The sequence below is a fragment of the Wasmannia auropunctata genome, unplaced genomic scaffold (assembly GCF_000956235.1).
Source record: "Wasmannia auropunctata unplaced genomic scaffold, wasmannia.A_1.0 LD336024.1, whole genome shotgun sequence".
NCBI classification, from domain to species: domain Eukaryota; kingdom Metazoa; phylum Arthropoda; class Insecta; order Hymenoptera; family Formicidae; genus Wasmannia; species Wasmannia auropunctata.
The window spans coordinates 194,876-222,649 of record NW_012026866.1 but is presented as its reverse complement, the minus strand read 5'-3'; the positions used below and the strand labels follow the sequence as shown (position 1 = coordinate 222,649).

Genomic DNA, 27,774 nt, shown 5'->3' with positions numbered 1-27,774 from the left:
ACTTTCCTAATACGAAATATTGCGATTCCCGCCGTGATTATATGCTTATATTTTTTCCTAACCAAACCTAGCCGTGTGTATATAGCTAATTCTTATAACTTCACTTTTCGTGTAACACTGAAATGTCTATATTTGCAAAATCTCAAAATATCTAATATATATAAAAATATTTTAAGTGTTATTCAATTTGAATTTTTAAAAATCCGATAGACGTAAACGTTAACTTTTATTAATTGAAAACTGCTTCACTGGGGCGTACAAAGGATTTCGCGTGAATCCGTATCAAACTCGTTATAAGTTTGATTGAAATTGTGTGATACAAAAAAGATCATTTTTTTCCTGATTCGACTTTATACAATCAAAATGCTATTCCATTGCAAGATAGAAAAAAAATTCTGTTACTACATTAAACGAAAGTAGATAATTAGAGTTTCATTAAAGTTAAAAACAAATATACTTGATATAGCATTGTTTTAAAGGTTAATGGAGAACTCTAGAAATTTATTTCGATGGCCTTGAGTCAGTCCAACTATTCTCACGATTTCGATGAAGTGAATTCAAGAGTTGGCATATTGTTCTTATTTCGCTGCATTTTTGTGGGCGGTTTTGTGTGAGCGTGAAGGGTTCATTAATTTTTCGAGGTGAATAGACTGCGTGAAGAGAGGGAATTATTCGTTTTCTTGCATCTTCCTCGATTCTCTGACGTCGTATCCCGACGTATTTGACGTAGGTATCGAGGACCCTTAATTGACTCGTCGTTGCGGTTTGCTGTTGGAACACAAAGTATCAAGATGAAACGAGCCACAACAAGTCGGTTTGTCGGCTAACGCGCGTGGCTTTGACGCAGCCTGCGGATTCGCGCGCATATATAAAGTTCCAGGTAGACCGAAACGAGGCAGAGAAGAGATGAGCGAAACTGAAAAAGGAAAGAAAAAGAAAAGGAGAATCGCGAGAAGCGAAAAACCTTTCGCGGCGATTGATCTTGCCGAAAGCCCGTTGGTTGGCTTGCTTCAAGCCCCCTAATCTCCTTGCCTGCCGACATCAGGGATACCTTAACCGTACGGACGAAATAGGCCGCGATACGAACGGGTCGCTCTCTTTCTCTTGTTACAGATATATTATTAAATAATTTCCCACACTTTTCGTTTTATTGTTCTCATACGTACGCGGGATTTAAGTATAAAATTCGATTAAATTGGTTTAAAATTGACTGAGTTTGTTCAGACAAATTTGAAATCTAAAATTTTTATAAATAAAATTAGATTTAGTATTTAATCTGATTAAATATTTTTTCGCATTGAATTTTATTTATATGTATCACTTGTTTTCTTGAAGTGCCAGATTTTATTTGCAGGGTGCTCGAACGTTTCAAGATAGTTTCGTCTCACGGCCCTGAACAGCATCGAACAAGAGTTCGATGTGGGCTCGTGGAAGAAGCCACCTCTCGCCCGGTTTCGCGATCCCGTCAGTAATTACTGCTGCGCTGGAAACTCTAAACAAGGTATCGGGACGAGTCGTGGATCGATCGACGGTTTCGGGTTTCTGCCTCGCGAACGTGCAGAGCGTGTGCACACACGCGCCTCGGAACCTCTCCCGATGAGAAATTCAACGAGGTTTCGTTTTGTTCTGGTCTTCCGGTCATCTTCCACGGGGGAATAAGAATTATCGTTTCGACGGGATTCAGCGGGAGGAGAGAGACGATCGCACGCCGCGATTGGCGCCGCATCGCGCGCGCAAAATGCACCGCAATATCTCGTTTACACGGAAATAAAATCGGCATGCGAAACGACACGCGATCGCGTTGCATTGTGCGTTGCGTGCGACGAATTGCACGAAAGAAATGCGTGATGATGGCGATGCGCTGCAAGCACACTTAGGTTACGGTATACTCAGAAAAATCTCCCGCATAACAGCTATAAGCTCGTTTCCGAAGGTTGTACTTTATTCCATGAATAGAAACGGTCTGTGTGAAAATTAATGTAACACATTATTTTAGACTTTATGCTCCGAAAAATTATCCGTCTCTGTGTAGTAAATGTAAAATTAATCACGATATACTTACGTACACGCTAGCGGTTATTTTGGTTGCTGAACGGGAAAGGTAAAGCGTCAGTTAATTATGGAATGTTTGCCTTTACATATCTCTCCTCACGTTTATCATGAATGCATGGAATAGTCAGACTATGTGATGGCTACGTTCAAAAGCAACAGTAAGCAGTAGTATAATTAACAATAAAAAAATGTGGAGCATTCAGGCATTTCTTTGAAACATAAATTTAACGTTGGAATCATCTAAAGATTTATTATAAAAATCTGCTCCATCTGTAAATATATGTTAATATTTAAAATTGCAGCAAATAATTATAGAAGCAGCCTGCACATGATAGGATTTCATCAAGTCTTTCATCTCATGATTAAAGATATAATAATGTTTAACTTGATACTTTGATTTAATATTTTAATTGATACTTATAATACTTTGACATTATCTCTTTTCTACAAATGGCGTTATGAATTACGTAAATGGATTGGAACGCGACTTTATTTCTTTTTCACACAATGCTTATTTCGCAAATTCACTGCAATAGTTAATGAAATTAAAATCATTAAATAAATAAATTTAAAATAAAATTTCTCGTAATAAGTAGATGCAAATATATAAATACACGTAAAATTAAGTTAACTGGGAAAACAATAATTTGGAAATTAAATCATATGTTATATATTAAATAAATCACGCGCACCTTTTATAAAATAATTTATCTCATTGCAGAGCTTCAAATATGTAAAAGTTCAAATGTCGAGTCAACACGATGAGTATGTCAACTGAAAATTATCTCAGTCATTTCAGATCCGAAGTTGTACCGCAGAACGATTCCCCCACACTCTTTCATGCACATCCTGTGTGTATAACATTACGGACGTTTCGCGTATCGATTCGTGGATCGCCGCCGGAGTCGTGACTGCGGATATACGTAGTTTCCGGCACGTACGCGATTCTCGTTCGGAATAAAGTGAGAGTGTGTGTGCGCGCGCGCGCGAAGTCGCGAGCCGTGCGCGCCCCGTCGTCTGCGACTTTTTCGCACGTGCCGGATAGACACCCGATATGCAGATTATGGGAAGCCCCGGCGCGGCGTCTCTCCTCGCCAGCGGAAGGCGTAAAACTCACGGTCTCTCGCATTCCGCACGCTCGCTCTGCGGGTAGCGAAAAAGCGAAAAAGCTCACGCACAACTCGGTGCGATTAAAAATTCGCTCGATATGACGCAAGCGAGCGCATCCACGCGGCGAGCATAAGGCGTCGCAATTTCTATGCAACCGCATCCTACTCTCTCCTTGTATAAGATAAAGCGATGCGATATGGAGCTATTTTTAGATGTGCATTCCTTTTATTCAAGAGAGAGAGAGAGAGAGAGAGAGAGAGAGAGAGAAAGAGAAGGGACCGGTTTTACATAATGTAAATATGTAAAGTCTATTTCCTAAATTCATGAAGGTATCAAAAACGTCGAGGAAAGAGGTGTTAGACCTCTTTCCTCGACGAACCAGGAACATCGCGGCCGTGCTGCAACATTGATCAACATTCCCGTCAAGGTGTTATAAAATTTTAAACGTCAGTTTTATTTTCAGATTGCGTTATATATGTATAATTCGCGAGCATGTTACTCGCGCTGTGTTGCGCCGCGCGAAGATGGCCGCGGCCTGTTTCTTTTAACGCGGCAATTCGGGCCGTAGAGTTACCCCGTGCCGGCGTATACATCGCGTCCCGTCTATGCGAGGCCCGAAGCGATAATGTAGTGCGATATAAGGTGTTGCACGGATCGCAACGTCACGCGTTCGAACGATCAAAGTCAGATACGTTGTTACGGTTCGCTGAATTGGATTCCGAGCGACGGGAGTATCGGCGTAATAGAAGTGTATACATACTAATTTTTGAAGCTCCTCCATGAAAAATAAACGGAGGATCTTTGAAAAGATATAATATTTCATTGCTCAATTGATTCTAAATTTTCCTAACAAGAAGTGTATACAAAAATAAAACATGTAATTGGAAGCTAGTGTTGTATTTCGAATAGCAGAATCGTCTTTTTTCAAAGTACTTTGCACGATTTTTAATCGCGAACTCCATGTTCGAGATATTTTATTAGAAAAAAATACAACATATTTTACAGTTAAACTAATTTTTCGATTTAAGAAATCAATTTTCTATACTACGATAAAGATATTTATAAGGATGTTCACAATCCTAGAAATTTAATCTGAAATTTAGTCAGAATTTTATCGAAAAGAGACCGAGTTGAGCTGTGAGATCATAATTCTACAACTTCAGAAAAACACTCGTGCAAAGTTGAAATCTTCAGATTTGTTAACAGTGTTAAATCAGCGCGCACGATCACCCGCGAACGATCACCACGACACCGGTCAACCACGTAACGTTTTGTCGTCACGCGGCTGCAGTACGAGTGTGTCAAGGCTGATCCGGCAATCGAATCGCCGATAGGCCCGCGCCTGCATATCGTCGTCGCCATATTTCTACTTGTATGTATAGCATCTTTCGAATCCCTTTAAACGCTTAACAAGATCCATTCGCTCGCGCCATTGTGAGTCACGGATCATGTTGCACTCAGGGATATATATAGGATATCATAAGAATCATAGGTTTTCCTTGACCTATAAAGGCAGACATTTTTCAGCAACATCCCTTGCTGTTGAAACAGAATTCCGCGAAGTCCTAGCACATTTTTCCAACTAATCTCAAATTCCTTTATCTTTACATTGTTCACATACACACACTTTATTTATTTTCAATAACATATGTAACTTTAAAAATGTTTAATATAAAAAATTAAATTATATACCGTGTCGCAATATATAATTATGTGTTATGTTTTATTTCGTTGTTTTATTTCGAACCACGAGACAAATGTATCACCCAATCGCATACATATCGCTGTATGCGCAGAATTATGGAGCGTACAAGGCGATCCGGAACCAGCGGGTGATCGATTGTTGTATGGCATTGTAGCGTGGTACGATCGACAAGATCGAGTTATGCGTATCCGGATGTATTATAATTATGACGCGCGAGTTTGCTCTTCAGGTTTGCTCTATAAGAGTATTCAATATTTAATTAAATATTATATCAGATATGAAAATAAATTAATTCATATTAACAAATCTCTTCTTCAAACAATTTAAAACAGAATCCTTTAATCTTATTATATAATCATTCAGATATGAATATTTTAAAATCACGAGAGAAAGATAAAATTAATTTAGTTAGATAAAATACAAATTCATTTAATGTACAATAAAATTTAACAACACTTAACAAACAAATTAGATTTTAAGCCTAAGACTAAATTTTTCAATTAATAACACTTTATTAATATTTAACAATAATGTTTCATTTGAATCTGTACAATTATTTAACACTGAAAATTATACATTAGAAAGTTAAAAAATTGTATCTGTGTATAAATGTGTTTATGTGTGTTTTTAAAATTTTCACTCTTACTCAGAATAATACGAGCCGAAAATATTTTATGAATCGGGTTCTTTAAATTTTTCAAGGCCATTCTCGACTTTTCGCTACTGTTTTATCTGCGTGCTACCGCTTTTCTCGTTTTCTACGATGTAACATCGAATCTCGTCGTATCGTTCGTTATTCATCAGCACTCTTGGGAAAAATACAGAAATGTCTCCGTCTCCACGTATCCGCGATGAATTTCCAAGAAATAAAATCATAATAATTTACAGTCTGCTCAATATCATCGAAAATCTACTTGAAAATGCGAAATAAATCTTTATAATGCATTATGTCACTTTAATAAATATTTCATTGATATTCACATTTATATTCATATTATTAAAAATATTTTTAATAAATACTTTAAATTGAAATTTATTTTAAATTTAGATATATAACATGATGCAATTTTCACATTTAGAAATCTATACATATATCGGATTAACATAAATCATATACTTCTTTTATTTTAAGAAAGTAAAAGTACTTGAGGATAAAAAAATTCGAATGTTCTATTATAATATAGTTTTTCTGATGATTCCATAAAAATTGTATTATAATAAAATGGAGAATATAATATAAAAATCTTATTTTTATTAATCTATGTCATTCTATTTTTTAACAAAAGCGAAATGTGCAGTGAAAGAATAAGAAATTCGATTATGACTTTTAGAAATTTGATTATGACTATCAAACAATTATCTTCATCTTTTTCTTCTTGAATCCGAAAAGGAAAAGGACATTTGTTTGTGTCGTTGACCGAGTAAAAAGTTCCGTGTGCGCGCGCGAGATAAGAAAGAAAAAGGATCGTATAGAACGTCTAAAACTTCAAATAACAAGCTCCCTTTGTTCCTCGACTTCGTTGAGCTATCCTAGACGAAATTCGTCGTGTAGCAATGAAACTCTCATCACACCGAACGTTGACGGGACGTGCACGAGAAAGATAAACGGAGCCGAAGGAGCTTGTGTAGCGACGCGATCGTGTTAAACGTTCCGCGGTATATCGTCGTAGATTTCGTGCAAACACGAAACTCGTCGTACGTGATTCTTTTGCCAACAGGTACCCCGGTCGGAAGGATACGTGAGTCACCCCGTGACTAAGGTACTAATTCGTCCGTGGACAAAATCGTAAAACCGTACGGTTTTTAAATGCAATGTGAAAACAATGTTATCGCGCGTGCGCGAGCGCACACACGTGTTTTAGCGAGCTTATCCTGCATCCTGCTGATACGAAGCCGAGCTCGATACGAAGTCCGGCTCGATAAACAATGGCATTCCTTTTTTTTCATACGGACTTCGTACAAGTCGATACCATTCACACGCCGCTACGTACCTAAGATAACGCTTCTTTATGCGCTTAATAAAAAGATTACGAGCCTGTGAGAGCAAGATAAAGATGCGTACCAATAAGACGTTTGTTATACTTTTGAAGCGTTAATGTAATTGATATTATTATCAGTTTGATGCAACAATTTGATAATTTTATAAAAAGGGCATTATCGCATGCAAATTCATTATCTCAGTATAAGTACGATTCTAAAGTTCTTTTTTTTTTTAAACATTTATAATAGATTATCTCTTCTTTTGATTTAAAAAATAATTTTTTTTTTATTGTAGACATTCCCAAATTACGAATAATTAAAAATGAAAAGCTTTTCGCGAATAAAATAATAGAAAATTTATATTAATAATAAAGAATCTATCTATAGCAATTATTTATTTAAATTTAAGTCATCTTTTTCGAAATACACACAAACTAAGATTTAACTATTATTATTACTGCAAAACATTAAGAAATATATTATTTAAAATTTTGATAAATTTTATAAATCGAAATTTGTCAGAAATGACCTGAGGCAGGATATGTTCTACAAACGTATATATATCACGTATATCTGTAAATTAATTTTGATGCGTGGCACTATTCGTGTAGTTATATAACTATACAAACAGGTATTAATCTGAGTATACATCAAAACGTAATCTGCGATCATTTACAGAAACTCAAATAGATAGCTTCAATTTATGCCATTTACCATCCACTAATTTAACAAAGTTTCGCTTCATGGATTTCTGCATTGTACACGCTACTAATTGACCTGATATAACAGTGATATACCATTACATATATAATTCTCCCCATCGCAGTAGTCGCAGCTTTGAAGTAATTAAATTTCCCATGGCCATTAAAACGACCATCGTGAATAAAAACTTCGCTACAATTTTATTTCTTTCCCTCTCTAAGAAACTAAATTTACAGATTCAGCATCAAAGCAGAAATATATTTATGAACTCTTATATTAAGGTTGCTTCGATAAATTATATTTCTTAATTAAACTTAATTAAACTAGTATATTCTGACGATTACATAAGAGAGGTATTAATGTCGAAGACAGATATCGAAAAATTATTAACGTCAGGAGTAAATTTTGATTTGATATTAAGTATTGAGTACCTTAAACACGCAGGTTGAGAATTTGGTTAATTCCAAAATTAATATTCAGCCATACAAATTATAAATAAACTGCTAATGAATATTGACTATTGCAAGACTACCAAGTTATCTTTCACTATTTAATATATTAGCTACATTTTATTATATCCGCGCGTGCGCGGGTTTCTTCTTGAAACAAACAGATAAGGGCAAAAGCTCAAAAGTTAAACGTGACAAAGAGAAAATGGAATCACGATCTCATGATAGTGAATGTATCGGTGATTAGTAACACCTTCTTGTGATTAATTATAGAATGTTTTCTCAGGTTCTGAAACTCGACGGAAAATCTTTCTCGATCTCTATACGGAGGCACAATGGCCGACTGATCCTAATTGAAACGCCTTAATTATATCTTTCGTCGGTGTGCACGCGAGCGCGAAAGACAAGAAGCGAAGAAGCTGTCGTCGCGACTTCTAGGAGGCTTCATTTTCACGAAACGAGAAAAGAAAGTTGCCGCCGTGGCAATTATATCTCGCAATCGATCCCACAATAGCCTGCCGATTCCCGCGTTAATTAGGGACGACCGCTTAATTGGGTGTTATCGTCCTCCTCTTCGTTAGAGACATCGCGGAAAAAACCAATACACTCTCATATAAAACGCGAGAAATAAAAACTAATTATGCGGTCGCGAAATGATATGTCCGATCGTAAATTAATTCTTATCCAAATAACGTATGCTACTAAATTGGCATTTCAATTTTAATTTTAACGTAAATTGAGATTATCCTAAAATAAAAATTTTAAATTAAAATAATGAAATTATATATAATAAATTATATAATATAAGTCCAATTTAATATTACGTTAATTTATATCCTCTTTCTCTCTTTAATGAAAACCTAACATACCTTATTAAATTCCATGATAAATTTAAACTAAACTTTTCTAAAAACTACTTTTAATTTAAATTTTAACTCAAAAAAATTACTTACTGTTGTACAAAAAAAATATATAAATAATATATACAAATATGTTTACGTAACTTATTTAGAGAAAGATAATATAGCATTTACGTTGCTTGGGTAAAAGTGTCAATTTTATTAACATCAATTAAATTAATTTAATTAATTAATTGCACATTATCATGCACCCTTTCATACGTATGTCACGTTTTCCGATAATTATAATAGACAAAATCAATATTAATTTAATAGTGATTAGTGTTGTATGTTTTACTCACTTCTGCTCATTAATGTAAACTCCACATTGCACATAAAATCATATTGCCGTCAATATGTAAATTGATAAATTATATTTGATTAATTGTTTTAACATATTAGCATTAATTTGCTCAATTCAGCCGACTTGCAACTGCGCTACTAAATGTATTATTATTGCTTTACATTAAAGTGATCACACAAATATGTTGACACCAAATGCATAATAAACATTTTTTAAACAATGATATATTTCTCTCTCGCATCTCACGAATGCTCGAGATAATCGTGGAACATGAAGCGTAGAATTTCCTCTCGAATTTTCCCCTATCGTATAAAATAAAGCATCACATAAATGCACTGATCTGCGCACGATAATGTCAAAGAGTCCTGGGCTTGTATGAAAAACAACTATCAACATAATCAGCAATAAAGCAATGTAATTTTAAACTTTTTGTTTGTAAACGGGGGTTGTGCTGCATGAGTACGTTTCAGAGTATGAATATCTCAAAGAGCTCAACACATTTCTACGAAAAATTTATACCACGTTAATAATAATATAATGGAGCAGGACTGCATAAGATTCAACATCGATAGCGCGCGCTTCGTCGAAATGCGTTAAATGCATACCTTTCACAAAAAACACTGAACACGGAAGCGATGACGCGATTTCCCGATATTAACTTTATTACCTCGGGAAACGAACTACAATACAATTGCGATGGAAAGTTCCGTGAAAGAGATTCCGCCGTGCACGAGTGGAAATAGAAACCGCCGAGGCTTCTTCGCGGCGCGATTAAAAAGATTCGTCAGTTTTTTCGAGGATGCTTCTTCAGCTCCGTCGATTGATCGTTGCAACGCACGTCATTCTTACTCGACATTTTTTCTTACTTTCTAATTCCCGCCGATGAATCGATTTTGCTCTCGAATTAATCATTAAAATGTCCGCTTTCTAATTTAAAAGAGATCATCATGCGCTATCCCTTTACTTTATGACGCATTAATTCAAAACGAAAAATATATCATAAGGAAAATTAATTATTGTTTTAGAAAGGGAGATTTAAAAAAATGCAGTCTCACTTCTCGTTTAAATAATATGATTACAATAATAGTTCGAAAATTTACACGTATTATTATAAAATTTAAAAAGCGATATGTATAAAGTTGCATATTCCATGAATATAAAATATTTGAAAATATTAGAAATATCATTTTATAATCAATTATATAACTATAACACCATACGTCCGATAATTCCATCCAAACTGTATATTTGACACAATGAAAACATGCATTATTGTTTCCGTATTCAATTGTTTATGCTTCTAAAATTTACGACAATATATGGAATGTATTGCTATCTAAAACAATACACGTAAAAAAAAAAATAAAATCAAAATCTCTATCAAACCGCATGGGCATCGGGATTTTTCATTTATGCCGTTCAGAGTATTGGCTATGGAGAAGCGGAGCGTTATACATTTCGAAGAAAACAATAACAACGGACGGATTCGTTTCGTATAATACATACAGATTTTCGGTCTGATACGAACCACGCGCTTTTACGGTATTGACCACGTAGTATCGGCGGTCTATCGGAGCGCGCTTGGACAAGTTCCGTATCGTTCCTCGCGCTGGCGGAGATTTACAAAAAAAAAAAAAAAATTACAAACAGAATTTGCTCGACGAGGGAGGAAGCCAAGGGGACGCGTTTTTCAAATTAGCATTTCAATTTGCCGCGCAGATGTCCCGCGTGTTGCAGCCGCGAGTCAAACGAGGACAATCGAGCCGAGTCGAGCCGAAGCCGGAGTCGAGTCGTCATCCGCCACCTGACATTTTCGATATAAAGCTGCCGACAGCGGAGCGGGCAAGCGTGACATTTACATACATACGTATATACATATATGTACCCCTAACCCGTAGCGACGTTTGTCGTGTCGTATCCGCGCATCACGCATCGCCAATCCTCAATCGCTACTTTTTGGCCGAATGGTATCTGACGAATCTCATCGAGAGCCGAAATCAATCGGCGACGGATAGAGATCTGAGAATTTATACCGAGAAATAAATTACTGACTGAAAGTTACATAATTATTCGAATTATTACCGAATATAATTCTTAATAATAATGCATACGGAGTTTTAATGTTTTATTTCATTTATATTTTTACTAGATTAAATATTGTTATGTATGTAAATATTTTTATTACATTTTATTATTGATAAAATTATTGTATTTATTATTTTATTATTGTTGCCATAAGAAGTAATCAAAATTTTGAACGTTCATTTATTTATTTTAAGCGGCGCATTAGGCAAATGAATATTGTTTAAGCAAGCATATATATTGATATTAATTTAACGAGAGTATTACAATAATAACACATTCGCTAATTCCATAAATTTCTATTAATATTTTAATATTGTACAGCAAAATTCCTTATTGATGAATTCAATCTCCGATGTTAATAAGTAAAAATGCATCTTATGTCAATCGTGTTTTTGTTTTCATAAATATACAGAGGAATGATTTTCAGTATTTGAAATCTGAACTCAACCAAATTTACGCCGACTTAAATCTCTCTGATCCGTGTTGAATTTCGCCGACGTGGCGTTCAATAATAACCTTGATATTGCGATCAAACTTGGTAATATGTTTATTAATAACAACATTGCAAGTTGCAAGTCATCGAACAACGAATATACAATAATTAGAACGTGACGCTTCGTTAAAAGAATTTTTTCGTAATCGAGATCGAGATTGTTTCCGTCAGCTAAATAATAATATCTATGAGCTCATCCAATATTCTTTTTCAAGATATCGATATTGATAATTTGAAATTCTAACTTATTATTTTCAAGATATTGATTTCAATAACCTAAAATTTTAACTTATTACATCTAAGGAAAATTCTCCCTAATTTTCATCTAACTTAAATATGTATTTCTAAAAAATGTAATATCAATTTGACATTGATTTGATATATTATTTATATTATTATTTTTCATATCTTTCACATTTAATCATCGAATTATTTTTTGGAATATTCAGGAATTTTAAAACGCCTTACGGAACTAGAATTCTACAAATTACATCGAAATTTTAAAAATAAAGCGTTAACTTCACAAAAAATGAATATTAACTTTGTTGATTTAAGCAAATCCCTTTGCGAGTAACAATATTGAATTTTCCAAAAGCAAAATGCGAATTCTCAGGAGATTTGCATGCATCAAGGGCATTTAAATGTACTCGTCATATTCAGCAAAAATGATGTCGAATAATACAAGCTAACATTAAACGTTTATCAAAATAAAAATGCTTTGTCAGATAATTATTCAGAAATAAATGACCGCTCTCTATACCTCGATATATGTATATACCATGGTATTCAAATTTATGAGTGTTTGAAAATCTGTGTATAAAAGCTATAAACACAGCATTCATAAATACATATGCGATATTTCTCTCTTTCAATTAACTTCAAAATTTTCATTTTAACTGCATCATTTTCCCCTTATTTTTCGCGATAAAATTACGATTCCACGCAAGCAAGGATACAAGATTATTATCGTTGGCACATCTAAGGATATTAAATTACCCTTTATCGTCACTGGCGTTTGCCTTATGAACGTTCGACGTTTATATCTCTCTACGATAGTATCGTCGTGAAGAGAGAAATGAGCGAAATGATCGACGGTGAGATATACGGCGAAATAAACGTTCAGGATATAAAAGTGACCGAAGGTAGTCGCGAAGCGACCGACCGGTCGTTTTAAATGTGCTTAAATTAACTTGCGCAATGAAAGAGAAGAGAGGCAGAGAGAGAGAGAGAGAGGGAGAGAAGCATCCTGAGTCCTACATATGGTAACAAAAAGTAATGCATAAGCCCCCATAGGCGTCGTTTCGCGAACGTTATAGCTGCGCGTAATTACTTTGATTGGCGGCCAATTACTACGACGTGGCTAGTTTATTTTAGCGAAAAATAAATAATTATCAAAATGGACCACTTGACGCGCCGTACGTTATTATCCCTGTATCGCATGTACGTGAGATTGGCAGGCATGCAACATTGGTAAATTATCTCGGATTTGTTAATTATTAGCGCTGTCTTCTCCATTTAGACTTTAAGTCGTGTGATAAGTATCGAAAGCGAATTCCATATAGTTGATAGAGCGTAACACGAGAGAGGCGTCGCTCTCTGGCCTAACGATAAATTATTCGCAACTGTTAATCGCCAAGGAAATGTACATATTCATCAGATACTCTTCCAGATGTACCGCAATTATAGAAGATAAATATTTTTCAATTCCATTTGTATATCTAACGCTGCTATAAAATTAAAATCCCTATTTCTTCTTTCAAGTCGAAATTGCAAACAATAAATTCGGTTTACGAATAAAATACTCCGCGTCTCTCGCCGCGTTTGCTCTTCGAGCGGGAATTACTTCGAAACAACTGCTTCGGCCTGCGTTTTAGTCAGTTTAGAAATCTGACAATCTTAATCGCGATTCGAAAGAGAGACTTTCAAGAGATTTCAAGCAATGAGGAAAACGTATCGCTCGAGACGGCTTGTTAAATGAAAGATCAGCACGCGTTCACTCGTGAGCGGCCGCCGCGGAATCTGAGCCGCGTGTCGGTGTTCTCCCGTATTTTACAACGGCACGTGCGGCTCATTATGGCGGTAGAACAACGGGCCCGTTCGTTACGTACAGTATATGTATACACGCCGGGTCTGCGTACTGTTAATCGTTAGGTATGCAGCGCGCGAATACGGTAAAACGATAAACGATCGCGGAATTCTATTCTCAAGACTTTCTTCGCGGAAGGAGAGAAAGAGACTCACCTTTGAGCCCGTTGTGTGGTCTTCATCTTCGATGAGCGCCAAATCTCCCGCTCCAAATGGTGTCCTCTTTCTCCGTCCGTCTCCGTCCTCCTCGCTCCGTGTCTCTCTCGGCTGCAATCCCGACGATTCGTCGCACCGTTGAGACGCACGGCTCGGTGTGATCGGCCGCGAAATCAAAACACCGGCGAAGACGAGTTATTCGGCGTCGGTGAATATCGCGCGTGCGCGCGCGCGCGAATGTATCCACTTCGTCTCCGCACGAGGAAACGATTGTACGGTTATCCCGGAGATCGACGCACTGCCGAAACGTACAGAAGAATATCCTCGCGCACTTTAGATCACATCGACATCTCTCCGCGCGAAAATCACAATCAACTTGATCGGTCGCGAAAACGAAGCATCCCACGGGGAGGTCGCGCCCTTGCAACGCGTCACTGACGACTCCTCTCAGAATTATTCTATTTTTAGCATTTAAGTCTCTGCTCGTACGGTTCCTTTTAAGCACACAAAGATCGTCGCGGCGGGGATTCAAGTCAGCCGATTTTTTTCGGAACACTTCTGAAGACCGACGATGTATCCTTCTCGTGCTATCCTTCTCCTCTCGATCGGAGGCAGTTCGACGATCGGCGCCTTCACCGAGGCATCGCGAGGTGCAAAAGAGCGCCGCGAATTAGATCAGTGGGACTCGCGGGCGACCGAGAAACTTAGGTCGCGCGAGCGGCGAAAGGCCTCGCAACCCGTCCTCCTCTATCTTCCTCTACCTTCTCTTCTCTCTTCCTTTCTCTCTCTCTCTCTCCCCGGTTAATCTCTGATTTTGCGAAGATCCATTCGCATCCTTCGCGCGTCGTTGCCACACGTAATCCTTCCGAAATCCGCCGGAACTTTTAAGACTATGAATGTATCCGCCAATCGTGTCGTTTAGTTGAGTCTTTTCAAAGAACCCGGATCTCGACTCCCAACTATTTTGATTTCGTGTTACTTGAAGAAACGATATTTCTTCTTAAATTGTGTCTCAAAAAACATACCATCTGACTCCGTTTCCACCTTCTCTTCCCGTCTTGCTTTCCGCTCGTCTCACGAAGATCCTATATATTCAGGAATCCAGATTTTTTTCTCGGAGCGGCCGCTGATCTCTCCGCATCGACCTCCTCGCTCGTTCTATCGGCCGCAAATCGGCACGGTGGTGACCACGAAATCGCACACGCGCCCTCGCGCATCACTCGCGTCGGCCAGGTTCACTCGGTCGGGGTGGTGAGGCGCGCGCGCGCGCGCGGACAGCGCGGGCGGTCGGTCGGCGAGACACGGGCGTCGCGCGGCGCCGACGCGAGCATTGCGCTCGTCCGCAAAACGATGGGATCGCTAACCTGCTTTTCGATGCGTCTCGACGATAAAAACGTCGAAGGCGCTCCTCGCCTCGCTCTCGATCCGCCCCGGCGACGTTCGACGGGATCCGATGACGAGTCCGCGCGCAACCGATATCCGCGACTCCGATGATGCACTCCGATGCGGTCTGCGACGACGCCGATCGCGGATTCTTCAAATTCTTCGACGCTCACCGCCGAACCTGACCGCGTAAACCTATATATATATCTGTCGCTCTCCTCGTGGTGGTCGATCGGCGCGTATTTCGATGGGTATAGCTCTTACGGAGGAACGACTAACGTCATCACAAAAGTGGCGCAGTTGACGCCGACGAAACCGACACCTGTCGAATTTCCGCGGGCGTTTAAAAAAAAAACACCAAATATGGCGGCAGGTGCGAACGCACTGCCGGTGTGTCCGATGCGATCCTTCCTTCCTCCGCGATCGATTTTGTCAAAAAATCCTCGCTCTCGCTCGACGTGTCGGTGCTGATGCGATCGAGTCCCGCGAGATCGTTCGTTCGGCAACACGCGGAATCTCCTCCTCCCTCTTCCTCCGACGATCTGTCGTCTCTTACCACCGGGCCGCTCGATCGCGTCCCTCCTGGCTGGGCCGCCGAAAATCCTCGGGTGTCACGGCGGAGCAGGTGCGGAAGGCGCGCCGGAGCACTTTGCGCCGTGAGGCAACCGCGACGAGCCTCCTCTCTGCTCCTTCCTCGTGTATACGTGTTGCGGAGCCCGTGCGCGTACGCGTACGATGCGGAGGACTGGTTTCACGAGCTGAGGGCTCCCTCGTGCCCGACCGGCCAGACTACTTCGCGGGACGATAGCACGGGACGGCGAGGGTCCGCGCGCGGGCGCGAGCGAGATGGCGTATGCACGTTCGCCAAGCGGCGCGCCGCGCCGCGCCGCGAGAGGAGAGCGGAGCCGGCGCACGATGTGTGTGTTGTGTGTGTGGAGAGCGCGGTGGGTCCCGTTCCACGGAAAGAGGCTTTATTCCACCGAGCGCGAGGAAGTACTGTTACTTACGACGGGGGCCGGAGCGCAACGCGCCGCGACGCGGCCCGGGCGACGCGCGCTGCATGCGCGCGCGATTTCGCGCGGCGTAACACACACGAGGAAGCGGACGCGCGGTTTTTTTTCCTTTTTCCCTCCTCGCGAACGGCGATCGAGGGGGGGGGGGGGGGGGCGATTGTCCGGCCTCTCTCGCGCGACTCGAAAACGCGCGAATGATATACGGTATCGATAGATGCCTCGGTGTTGCGACACAGGTGGCGTGATGCGAGCTCACAATAAGCCCTGCGAACTCGATTTTCGAACGTGATGATTGCGCCTTCCTTCGTTCATCTCTTCGCCACGTAAGTGCGAGATGCAAGATCCGCGACAAATCGTGAAATCCTTTTCTCACCGTCAACAAGCGCGACGCATCGCGTGCGACGATTTCCGTATCCCTCAGTCTCGATCAGGTCTCAACTCAAGCTCGGCTTCCCGCCCGATCAGTGGAGAAAGCACAGGGCGCGTGGGTAGGGGGACGATAGAGGTGATGCGCGGCGCCACTGCGGTTCGTAAACAAACAATGTCTCGCGCGGCGACGAATGTTTTGGGAGTAATTCTCAAACGGAGCGAGACACACACACATACACACGTTTTCCGTTCTCACGTGTTTCCGCGTCGCGTGATTCTGGTCGCGTACGTTCGCACGCACGCACGTCACACGCGCACTCGACCGATTTACGAAAAAACACGAAAACCCGAAAAAAAAAAACACGTGCGGGTGTACGATTCGGCCGGCACCTCTCGCGTGCCCGCCACCTTCCTTTTCGTGACGCGTTCTCGTTTTTTTCAACGCCCGAAATATAAACAGCTCACATGTGCGAGTCCGCGTGTGTACCCAGCCGAATCTCTCTCTCTCTCTCTCTCTTTTCTTTCCCTCGACCTACACGTCGATTATCGCGGGGCGCGCGATACAATACGAAACGTATTCACCGCTCGGCTGTCGCGGCTCAACTGGACGGCCGACCACCTCCGCACCGTTGCTCGTCGCGCTCATGCTCGTAGCGTGCGCGCCGGCGCCCCGCAACTCGCGCTCGGAGTTATAAGTCGGGCGAGATGGATAACGTGAAGATTTCTGATCCAAATTAAGTATCCCGTACGTGAACTCGCCTTGGAGAGGCGAATAAATTCAACTTTCATAACGACATTCTCGATTGATTCACGTCTGGAGTAGATTCCGCAGAAAAGTTTGAAAGAGCTAGGGATACACCAGTCGCGAATCTTACATGCAAAATTCATGCCGTGTCGTGACACTCGTGACACGTTTATGAATAAATCGAAAATAATTGAGCATAATTTTTTCACAGCTAAATCGTCTAGCATAAAATACGCTAAAAACGATTTCAATATTGATATATTGATTATTAAGAAATATATAAAATTTATTCCTTTAGGTTCATTCCTAAATGTGATATCTATTATAAAGATTACATTTGAAAAAATTCTTGTTCCATGTAAAATTGTCTGCATTGTATTCAATTAATATATTTCTGTGAACAAAATAAAAAAAAAAATATATATATATATACAATATAAATGTATACTATCTTTAATAGGAAATCAAAACCAAATTACAGATTTATTTTATTTCAGTCGAAATTAATAAGTTTGAAAATATCTTGTAATCTCAGGATTAAAATCATGATCTTTCCCGTACTTCAAACAAAAGACATTAAAATTTATTCTTTGAAACATCGCTAACTTAAGATCCTTCGGTCAATCTATAATGTGTCAGAATGCATGATAAAACTTTATTTATAATTTATCGTGTAAAACATAAAAAAAACAATCAGAAATACACATATATGTAAAATATATATTAAAATATATGTAATATCGAAAAATTTTAAACAGAACGACGAGATTACGAGATTGTAAACAGAATTTTAGCTTGAAATCCAGTGCGAATTATATACCGTCTAAAATGCGTTTTCTTTTCGCGCAGTTTTAAACTTGTTAGAAATCAAAGATCCGTTGTTCGTTATCGGGCGGAGCAACGGAAGATGCGCGCGCGTACGTACGCACCTGCGCGTGTTCTCGCGTAAACAGTAAAGTAGGCTGTGTACGCGTGTGCGCGAGAGCGTGAGGTGAGCGGGTGTAACCGGTTCCACCGATTTTTTCACGAAAAGCACTCGCGACGCTTTATAAAATTGCGCGCGTACCCTTTGTCGTCGTCGTCGTCATCATCATCGTTGTCGTCGTCGTCGTCGTCGTTGTCGTTGTCATTGTCGTTGTCGTTGTCGTCGTCGTCGTCGTCGTCGTCTTCGTCGTGTCGTCGTCGCTGGACGTCACGTATGCGTGGTGCACATGGAACGCTTAACCCGAACGAGCGTGATGTTTCATACGCTCGTGAAGATCAGAGTGAGTGCTCGTGGTTGTATTCACGTTATTTCAGAACGATAACGGCGCTCGGTGGTCTTCCCAGAAGACCACGGCGTTTTCGTTTTAACTTCCGAGCGACAAAGAATGAATCGCCTTAATATCATACATATGAATTTTGATATACACAATATTTTAAAGTTAGAGAGCAAATTAGAACACATATAGATTTTTTTTATTAAGAGATTGATTTTATTATGAAATTATTGAGGTTCCACGGCATGTGTAAAATTTGTTAACGCCACATAGAGCTCGCATTTGTATAGAATTTGCAATTGAAAATTTTAATTAAATAAATGTTAAAACAAAAGTAACAAATATAAAATAAAAATAAAATGAATTGTGGCAATGTCATTATTAATTGAACGAAAATGAATTTAATGGAAATTATTAGCTGTATTATATATTATATATATATGTTCTTTGTTAGAAATCATAAAATGTGAAAAGATAAAAAAATAGTTAATCAATCGAAAATATTGTATGTTGTTAGGCTTTTATATATTTTATACATACAATAAATTCTTTAAAATAATTTAAGTATTTATAATTAAATAATATAATAAATAAATTATAGAGCATTTACAATCTTTTATAAATTTTATAATATTATATAAAGTAAAATATTTTTATAAAAAATGTGATAAAATTATATATTTTTATGAAAAAATAATTATTTATCAATTAATAATCGAACGATGCATTACAGCATTAAATTCGTCGAGAGTTAAGTAAACCGTCAATAAAATCTATCCAATGCAGTCGAAGTGAATCTATGACCGAATGGTCACTGAATCTTATGCGGTAAAAGATCTAATTGTATAATTTATCACGATTTTTGCTATAAGCTTTCTTGCCGGATACTGTTGGCGTCAGCATAGTACACCAACTCTTCTCACAATCAGTTCGAACTTTTTGCGCCAGTTTGACAAAAGGTTTGCACGCTCCACAGAACTCCGAACCAATAACAGAGATTCGACGGGCAATCGATGAAAAAAATTCAGTCATCGCGAATGCCACGTACAAGAAGCTATATTTCATTGATTTTCTTAAAAAATAGCTTTACTGGAAATTTTTATTAATGTTCACATAGCATACACAGTTTCATAGTTTTAAAATCGTGATGGAAATTAAACATAAATGGAATCTATAGTACATATCGTGATATAATATAACAAAATTAATAATTTCAGTATTGCATCGTTAATTACCGATTTATAATCATCTACGCCAGAAAGCAATTTTCTCCATTCGAACATTCTGATTTCATGATAAAGACAAATTAATTGGAATAAAATAATTTAGTTGCGTAATTTAGTTAATATCGCGTTTTTCAACAAAACAAAATTAATTATGGAAAAGGGAAAATAATTATAGCATTCTATAATCCAAAATGATAAGTAATTTCCCCGATTTACTTTCGTTCATATATATCGCTTTTACATAGAACTGTGTTTTTGGAATATAATTTTACACATATAAAGAAGCATAAGCTCATGATTCTGCTCGTTCCCATTTTTGTCGGCACGTTGCTTATTGGACGAGGCATTCACAGATACAAACGTACGCAGACGTAACGCGCGCAAAACCGGCGCGCGATCCTTTGATGCCGCGTTTAATAAATTGAGTCGTTAGAGGTTCGAGCGGAACGCATAACACAAATAATCCGTAGTGACGCTCACAATCGGACACGGCGGAGCAACCTCTGAAGGGTGAAACGGCGCTCGCGCATGTATTCAACACGCTTCTCACGTTTAATTTTTAAACCAATTCAATCGAGAGATTTAAAACCAAAAATAGATGTAAAAAGGAGCCGTCGTTTTCAGAAAACTCTCTACTTGTAGAAATTATATTCGGGACTGTAATTATTAAGACAAGCACATTTATAATGTGTTCTAAAAAATAATTTATTTTGCCAATTCTCTCTTGCTAATTAATGCTAATATTAAAAACTTTGCTTCTCGTAATTTTCTTTTTAATAAAATAAACTGATCGATTTAATTTATTTAATTAAACCGGTAGCTGGCAATGCAGAAAATTTAAACTGTAAGAAAACTGTCAGAAAATAGAATCAGAATAAAAGCGAAAGATTTTTTTTCGGAATCGTTCTAAAAGTAATTCACAATCATTATGCAATAATGTAAAGTATTGAAGATCGTTTGTTATTTATAATTAATAATTTTATGCACTAACGCCCTCCAAATATTACGGCTGGAGTAAGAAGCAGCAAGCAAATTTAGATGATAACGAAGGAAATATTATTTGAAAATTTTATCATCGAAGTAAGCCTAGCTCAATTAATTTCTTTAAAAACCATCATAATTCAAAATTTTGGGAAAATTTTAGAAAAATTATTGTAACTAATTTTAAATCAATATATGCGTGATTATTACCGACAATCGGCCACCGACGAGGCCTCGATCAGAAATTCTATTTAGATTCTCTTATAGTCTTTAACAATTTTTCATGACTGCAATCTTTTTCCTTTTTCTAATTAAATGTATAAAATGCAATTGACCTTTAATTCGCAATTCAGCATAATGTTTTAAATTATAATATTCAATCAAAACGTGGCTTTCAGCGTGTACTGCCATCTGAAGATGCAAACATAAATTACGTGTTTGAAACTGTAATGCAATATAAAAAAGTGCACTATATAAAAAATAAAATGAGAAACTTCTACAGAAATTCTACAAAAGCTTGAATTTCCATGTGTTGCTATAATTACACAATTGTATAATTGTAAAAAAAAAATATCGATTTTTATTCAATATGCAACATACAGATGCGTAAAAAACCCTTTTACATTAAATTATATTACATTAAAATAAAGATATAATTAGAGTATATCTATATGTCAACGAGAAATCAAACGCGCGTCATTTCATATTCAAACGCAAGTTCTGTGCTGCAGCAATCACTTGGCATCTTTGCAATTCCACCTTCTGTTCCTTCAGCTTGAGAAGCTGCTTCTTCAGTTCCAATTCTTTGTGTCTCACGGCCATTTTCTCTTTGTGCCGCCTCTCTTTGTTCTTTTCGGCCAGTGCGAAATTCTTTCCCATTTCCTCTATAAATTTCTCAAATAGTTTCGTCGAGATCTGTTGGTGATCTAACGTCTCGCCGTCTTTCTCACTGGTCATGAGCGCCAGAGGATCCTCGCGTTGCCGATCGTCAGGCGAGTCGCTGCCTCGATCGCAGCTGATGGGCTTCGGCGGAATCAGGGAATACTTGGTCGATCCGCTTGGCGGCTGCGGCTCGCTCGCCTCCAGATACACGTGCCTCTTCTTCTCACTGAAGATCTCGTCCAAGGCGCGTTTGTGCTCCCACTGTCCGTAGTGCCGCATCCTGCCCGGTTTTTTCACCCGCTCGCGGAACACGAGGTTCTTGTATTTACGCTCGAGTACGCGCCATTTGTTCTCGCACTTCTGCGGGCTAAAGTAGAACCCGTAAGTCTGCATCTCCAGCGATATCATCTCGAACATCTCCCGCAGACTTCTGATCTGCGTCGATTGTCCGACCAGCGAACGATACTTCTTATATTGGCTGATCAGGCAGGTGGTGGCCTTGCTGGTCCACAGATTCAACGCGCCCACGTCGACGCTTGACGGTATCGTGCTGGCGTTCTCCAAATTCGAAAAGCTGTTCTCATGCTCCTCCTCGACGTAGCATTGAAGGGTCGGCTCCACTTTTACTTCCATGTGACCATCAATCTCTATACCGAAAATAATAATTTAAGAAATTATACATATGTACCCAGTAAACATATAGATGCAGTTGAACTAGACTGCAATACAGTTGAAATGTTACAATATTATAATCTGTGTTTGTTGGGTATCGTGTAACTGTATATAAAAGAACGCGGCGAGCCACTCGAAAGTTACACGATTTACGATGACGTGAAAGTGATCAAGATAAGACGAGACATTCTGTAATCAGGATAATTAAAGACATTATTATTTACAAATTCTCAACTAATTAATTTGAAATTTATGTGGTTGAACATACGGTGTTTTGTTACGTCATAATATTTGATAGCAATTTTTTGATAGCATTCTTAACAAACATAATAACAGGAAAATTCAGCAATGGCCTAATTCAATATCTGCAGTATTAGTTCATTTTTTTTTGTTCCTTCATGTATATCATTTATCTATTATGAGTCTCTTGATATCATAATATTCAATGTTGAGTATTTTGCGATTTTCTAAGGAATGGTTGCAGTTTATTATATTTTCACTACAATAACTGAAATTACATCAAATACAATAACTTTGTTTATTTATTCTATTGGCCTTGTTATCTTTTATTTTCTTTCTATACTGAAAATTGTGCAACTATCTCACATTTCGTACGGTTTGAATTTTCCCGCATTACGACAATCGATGCAGTTTATTATATGTAGCATTTTCGAAAACGCGAATCAGCGGTGGTGGCTACATGGGCACGTAAATTTTTCGAAAGATTCTCGAAATTTTTCGAACAGACCTCAAAGAGATTTTCTTACCTTTCAGCTCCTTATTATCGGCCATGATTGTCCGGAAAATAACGTGTCGACGACGTTGTGATCGTGCCGAGTAATCCGGTTGGAGTGCTATTCGCTGATGTCGACTGCGTACGGTTCTCGCGGGAGGGCCGAAAAACCGAAGGAAACTAGTTCCAAACCGGTTTTCGAGCTGGAACTGGTTACGTACGCGTTGCAGACCACCAAGCGGCGATCATGTTCGGTTTCCGCCTGTCGGGTTGCTCGTGAAACAAACAGCTATGCCGATTCGCGCAGCGCTATCATAGATCGTCTTGCACGAGTTTCGGACGCATTTCGAACCGGAACCGAACGCATTCCGAACCGGGACCGGACACGCGACACGCTCCCGTCTCTGAGATTCGATGGAAAACGCAGAAGGGATCGCAGAGAATTCAACATGTCGCGCAGACGGACGCGTACCGGTTTGCGCAAACCGCTTGTCGAAACCGTTTCACTCCAAATGGAAACTTGTCGCCGGGTTAACTAGTTTTTGAGGCGAACCTCTTCGACGGGAGTATAACTTTCTAATAGGAATCAGACGTCTTAAGAAAAGACGCAGCTCTCGGCAAATGTGTGCAGTTCCACGAATTGGAATTGTACTTATCTCATAGACTGCTGATATTGACATACCTTGATTACATTTATCTTTAAAAGTCGGATTGGATTCTGGGCTTTAGATATCATACATTTATTAAGATTTAGATTATTGCCTGTAAAAGAAGTAAGATAGCGCAAATATGTGCGAGGCAGTTACTGAACCAGAAGCAATTCATAATTTTTGTTTGCCAATAAATACCTTTCTTTCCTTATAATTTGCATAGTTAATTCTCTCTCTCTCTCTCTCTCTCTCTTATATAAGTAATATCTAGTGTAACCTTAATAGTAACATTAATATATATAGTTTATATATATAAAATATATTATTTAAATATATTATAAGAATGAATCCTATAAAGATTATTGTTGATATATATTACCTATAATTAGAAACTTTTCATCTTCTCGCACATTCCTAACTAATTTACATTCTGAACTCTACCGTAAGTGAATTTCTTACTTATGTAGTACTTGATTATATAATATCCTCGTAACACCCATGACGCCTCGTGATGCAATCAAATGAGAATCGCATTACTTACGTTAAAGTAGAGGTACAATGAACGGTGATTCTTCTACGTACATAGATTCCTAAATTGAACAAGAATCCCATACTCCCTGTTATTTTTCGCCTTGTTGCAAAATCAGTCGTGTATCGATACCTACTTTCGTTCCGGCTGAGCCGGGGCGCTCTCCCGGAATGCACGCTAATATACGTTCTTTATGGGCGCAAAACGATTTTGCCGCAACGCGTTCGGCAAAACGCGTGCATGATTGCGGTATAAGCGATTTACGAAGACGTGACGTACGGATGCGTAAGAACGCGCGTACCGTTCGCGGTTTATGACAACTTTTATGTCATGTCGCGGAACGGAGATAGCGGGATTCCGATGCACCGATGCAGCCGCCGCCGGAGTAGCGAAGATAAACATCGAGCACGCATCTACCAAACGATAACTTTATATCGAATAATTTCGGTTGGACATTTTTTCACTTTGATGTAGGTCAACATAGGTACATCGGGGTCGGTCTAGCTTGCTTTAGACGATTTATAACTCGCGTCAGATTTCTCGACAGAATTTGTAATTTTACGTGCTGTGTCTTTATACATATATATTTATATTTTTAATACATTTTAAATATATTTAATTCAATTAATACACATATTTAATATATATTTAATTTCATATATTTGAATATTTATATATTTATATTTTAAACACGAGTACTGCTAATGTGAAGAATATTTTCAATTCTTCGAATGTTTTTCACGTTACACACGGCATACACATAATATTATAAAATATCATAAACAGAGTTTAATCTCCTGAATTTTCTCACGCAAATTATAAATCGTTTAAAATGGATTTTACAGTCTAGCGGAATTTTCTAAATGACACGCAACGATAATCACATCTGCTCAACGCCTCTGGCGCGACGTGATTTAATACCAGAATACGCGTAATCGTATTCGTATAATTGTGGCGCCCGTTACGTTTTTCTGCGCAATCTTAACGAGACCGAGAATAAGGATCGCATGAAAGTCTTTCGTCGGTGTAACGCGGCGATCGCATCATACAAGGGGGGATATAATCGTAACCGATGTAACGACCAGCCGTAGATAATCACGTTGCCGTCAAGACGAACCTTTCACCGTTCTTACCGATAATTATGCGCTCCTTTAACAACCCTCGGACAATTGCCGAACTGAATACGGAACTGGAATAAGGAAGGGAGCGACGTCGTGACGTTAATGTCGACAATAAAGCACTTTTTATAGCTACCGAAAGGCACGAAGCGTATCGCCATATTGTAACCCGAATGCCGAAAGTGCTTATTTAATAATAACTGAATGCAGTTTTATGTGAAACTCATAGCCAAGTAATGGAAGTTCTATTACTGACATACATATCTATTTAGTAATGATAATCAATAAAAGATGCTTCAAAAACTGATCTTCCTTAAATTTTCTATAGAGGAAAGACAAACACTAAAATGAAGGATTGCGCTTTGCACAAAGGTTAAATTTGCAATTCTTGAAACACTTAAAAAATAATTAATGTATTTCAAAATAAATTAAATCGCTATATTTTATATGGTATATTTTTTATTTTATCTTTTATTCTATATATATATTTTATTCTAAAAACGCGTCTACTTTATACGTGATAAAGATTTGTATAAAATCAAAATTTTTTTAAATATTGATATAACTTTCAATCAACAACGTACAATATAGCGGTTAATTTCTGATAAATGGATAGTATAATGAAGTGTAATATAGAGAGCGATTTGGTCCGCTTGGCAGGTTTAGCGCTCCAGTCGACGACATTGCGTTGTTACGCGACCATGGAAAGGCATCGATCCCAATATACAGAGGCTACGATACGCCGATTTACTTTCCCTTCGAGGATATCGAATACCTTTCGAGTTCCAAACATTCGAGCGTCGAACATTCCACGATAGTTTTAATTCTCGCTCGTGTCACACATCAGAACGCACGTAGAAATCAAGGACAGAAATTGTACGGGAAAGGATTTCTGTATAGCAAGCCTATCTAATATTATAAACTAATTAGAATATAACTTTATTGAATATTATCTAAAATCTAACGCACCGATATTTTTTTCTCATAAATATGAGAGAAAAATAATATGTTGCATATTTAATATCAATAGACATAAAGCAAGAAATATGTATATTGATAAATTGTGTACATACGAGGTCACAAGTGCTTTGAAATAAAGTGGCACACATATCAAGGCATGTTTAGAGGTGCCTGCATTTAAATAATCGTTTATTGATTGTTAATTATTCGGTAATAATTTAATACACTGAGAAAAAAATGTTCAGTAATTTATTTGTAACTAAAATTGCATAATAAAATAATTAAGATTAAGATATCTTCATTTTTATAGATAGTTAATTACTGCTATAGTAATAATAATTATATTTATAGTTCTATCAAACAAATATATAATTGACACCGAAAATGTCTATACATTATATTTATAATTTATAAGTTATTAAATTATGGTAATAATTGCAATCATTTTTTTCTCTCTGTGTAATAATTGATTTCTTGTAATAATAACATATAACAATACTATGATACTATGTTTTGCATTATGGGCAATAATAATGCATGTGCAAGAACCTAGGAATTTTTACGTCACTAGTCGTGTCTACGAAATTTATTGAGCGATGGAAGAACAATATATCGCGATCTCTATCTCGTGTATTCTTGCGGAGTGTAATGCATGGTGCACGCGGTGGACGTTCCAGCGTGTGCATCACTGCAGATAGACTTTGTCGTGATTGCGAGTGCCGAGAGCGCAGGAAGCAGACCATTTCGCGAGTCGTCTAGAACGGAGCGCATGTAAATTACGGAAGGGACGGCGGCATAATAACACCCACGCGGGAGTGCGTATAGCGTCGAGTTCGCAATGAACGCGGAGGGTAGATCGGGGGAAGACATAAAGTGCACGCGTTTTTTATTCCCGCCGGTGATGAGACACAAGTTCAGCGGGATAAGGAATGAGAAACGAAATGCGATCGGCGGTTCTCGTGGCGAGCGGCTCCAAATACCGCGCGTCGAAGTTATGCATTTTAAGTGAAGTAGCTATATGGTTTTTCATACTGCGAAGATTTGCTCGTTATAGAGACCGTTCCATATGTCGCGGATATTTCCAGGTCATCATACAAACGTCATAAGTACCTCCATACGTGAATTTGCACGCGCATATTGCAGACGTATTTAGAGCGAATTGTTCAAATTCTAATATCCGCGCATCCATGGCTATCAAATATTACAATTTAATAATAATTAATTGAGTTTATAT

The 27,774-nt window shown here is 38.3% G+C and overlaps 1 protein-coding gene and 1 long non-coding RNA gene across 2 annotated transcripts; both read right to left on the bottom strand.

Moving 5' to 3' along the window:
- Positions 1-207: 207 nt before the first annotated feature.
- LOC105452926 lies at positions 208-2,848 on the bottom strand. Its single transcript, XR_974797.1, has 5 exons — positions 2,745-2,848; positions 2,063-2,322; positions 1,322-1,963; positions 965-1,237; positions 208-768 (listed from the first exon to the last, which is right to left on the bottom strand). It is a non-coding gene; the product is annotated as an uncharacterized LOC105452926 (long non-coding RNA).
- Positions 2,849-21,550: 18,702 nt separating this feature from the next.
- LOC105452925 lies at positions 21,551-24,159 on the bottom strand. The gene is made up of 2 exons (XM_011694485.1): positions 23,318-24,159; positions 21,551-22,525 (listed from the first exon to the last, which is right to left on the bottom strand). The coding sequence occupies exons 1-2, from the start codon at positions 23,340-23,342 to the stop codon at positions 21,693-21,695; spliced, it is 858 nt and encodes a 285-aa protein (XP_011692787.1). The 5' UTR covers positions 23,343-24,159; the 3' UTR covers positions 21,551-21,692.
- Positions 24,160-27,774: the final 3,615 nt, after the last annotated feature.

Coding starts and splice junctions, on each gene's coding strand:
- LOC105452925 (XM_011694485.1), bottom strand. CDS start 23,342: ATGGCCGATAATAAGGAGCTGAAAG. Junction 22,526..23,317: donor CGATAATAAGGAGCTGAAAG/GTAAGAAAATCT, acceptor TTTTCGGTATAG/AGATTGATGGTCACATGGAA.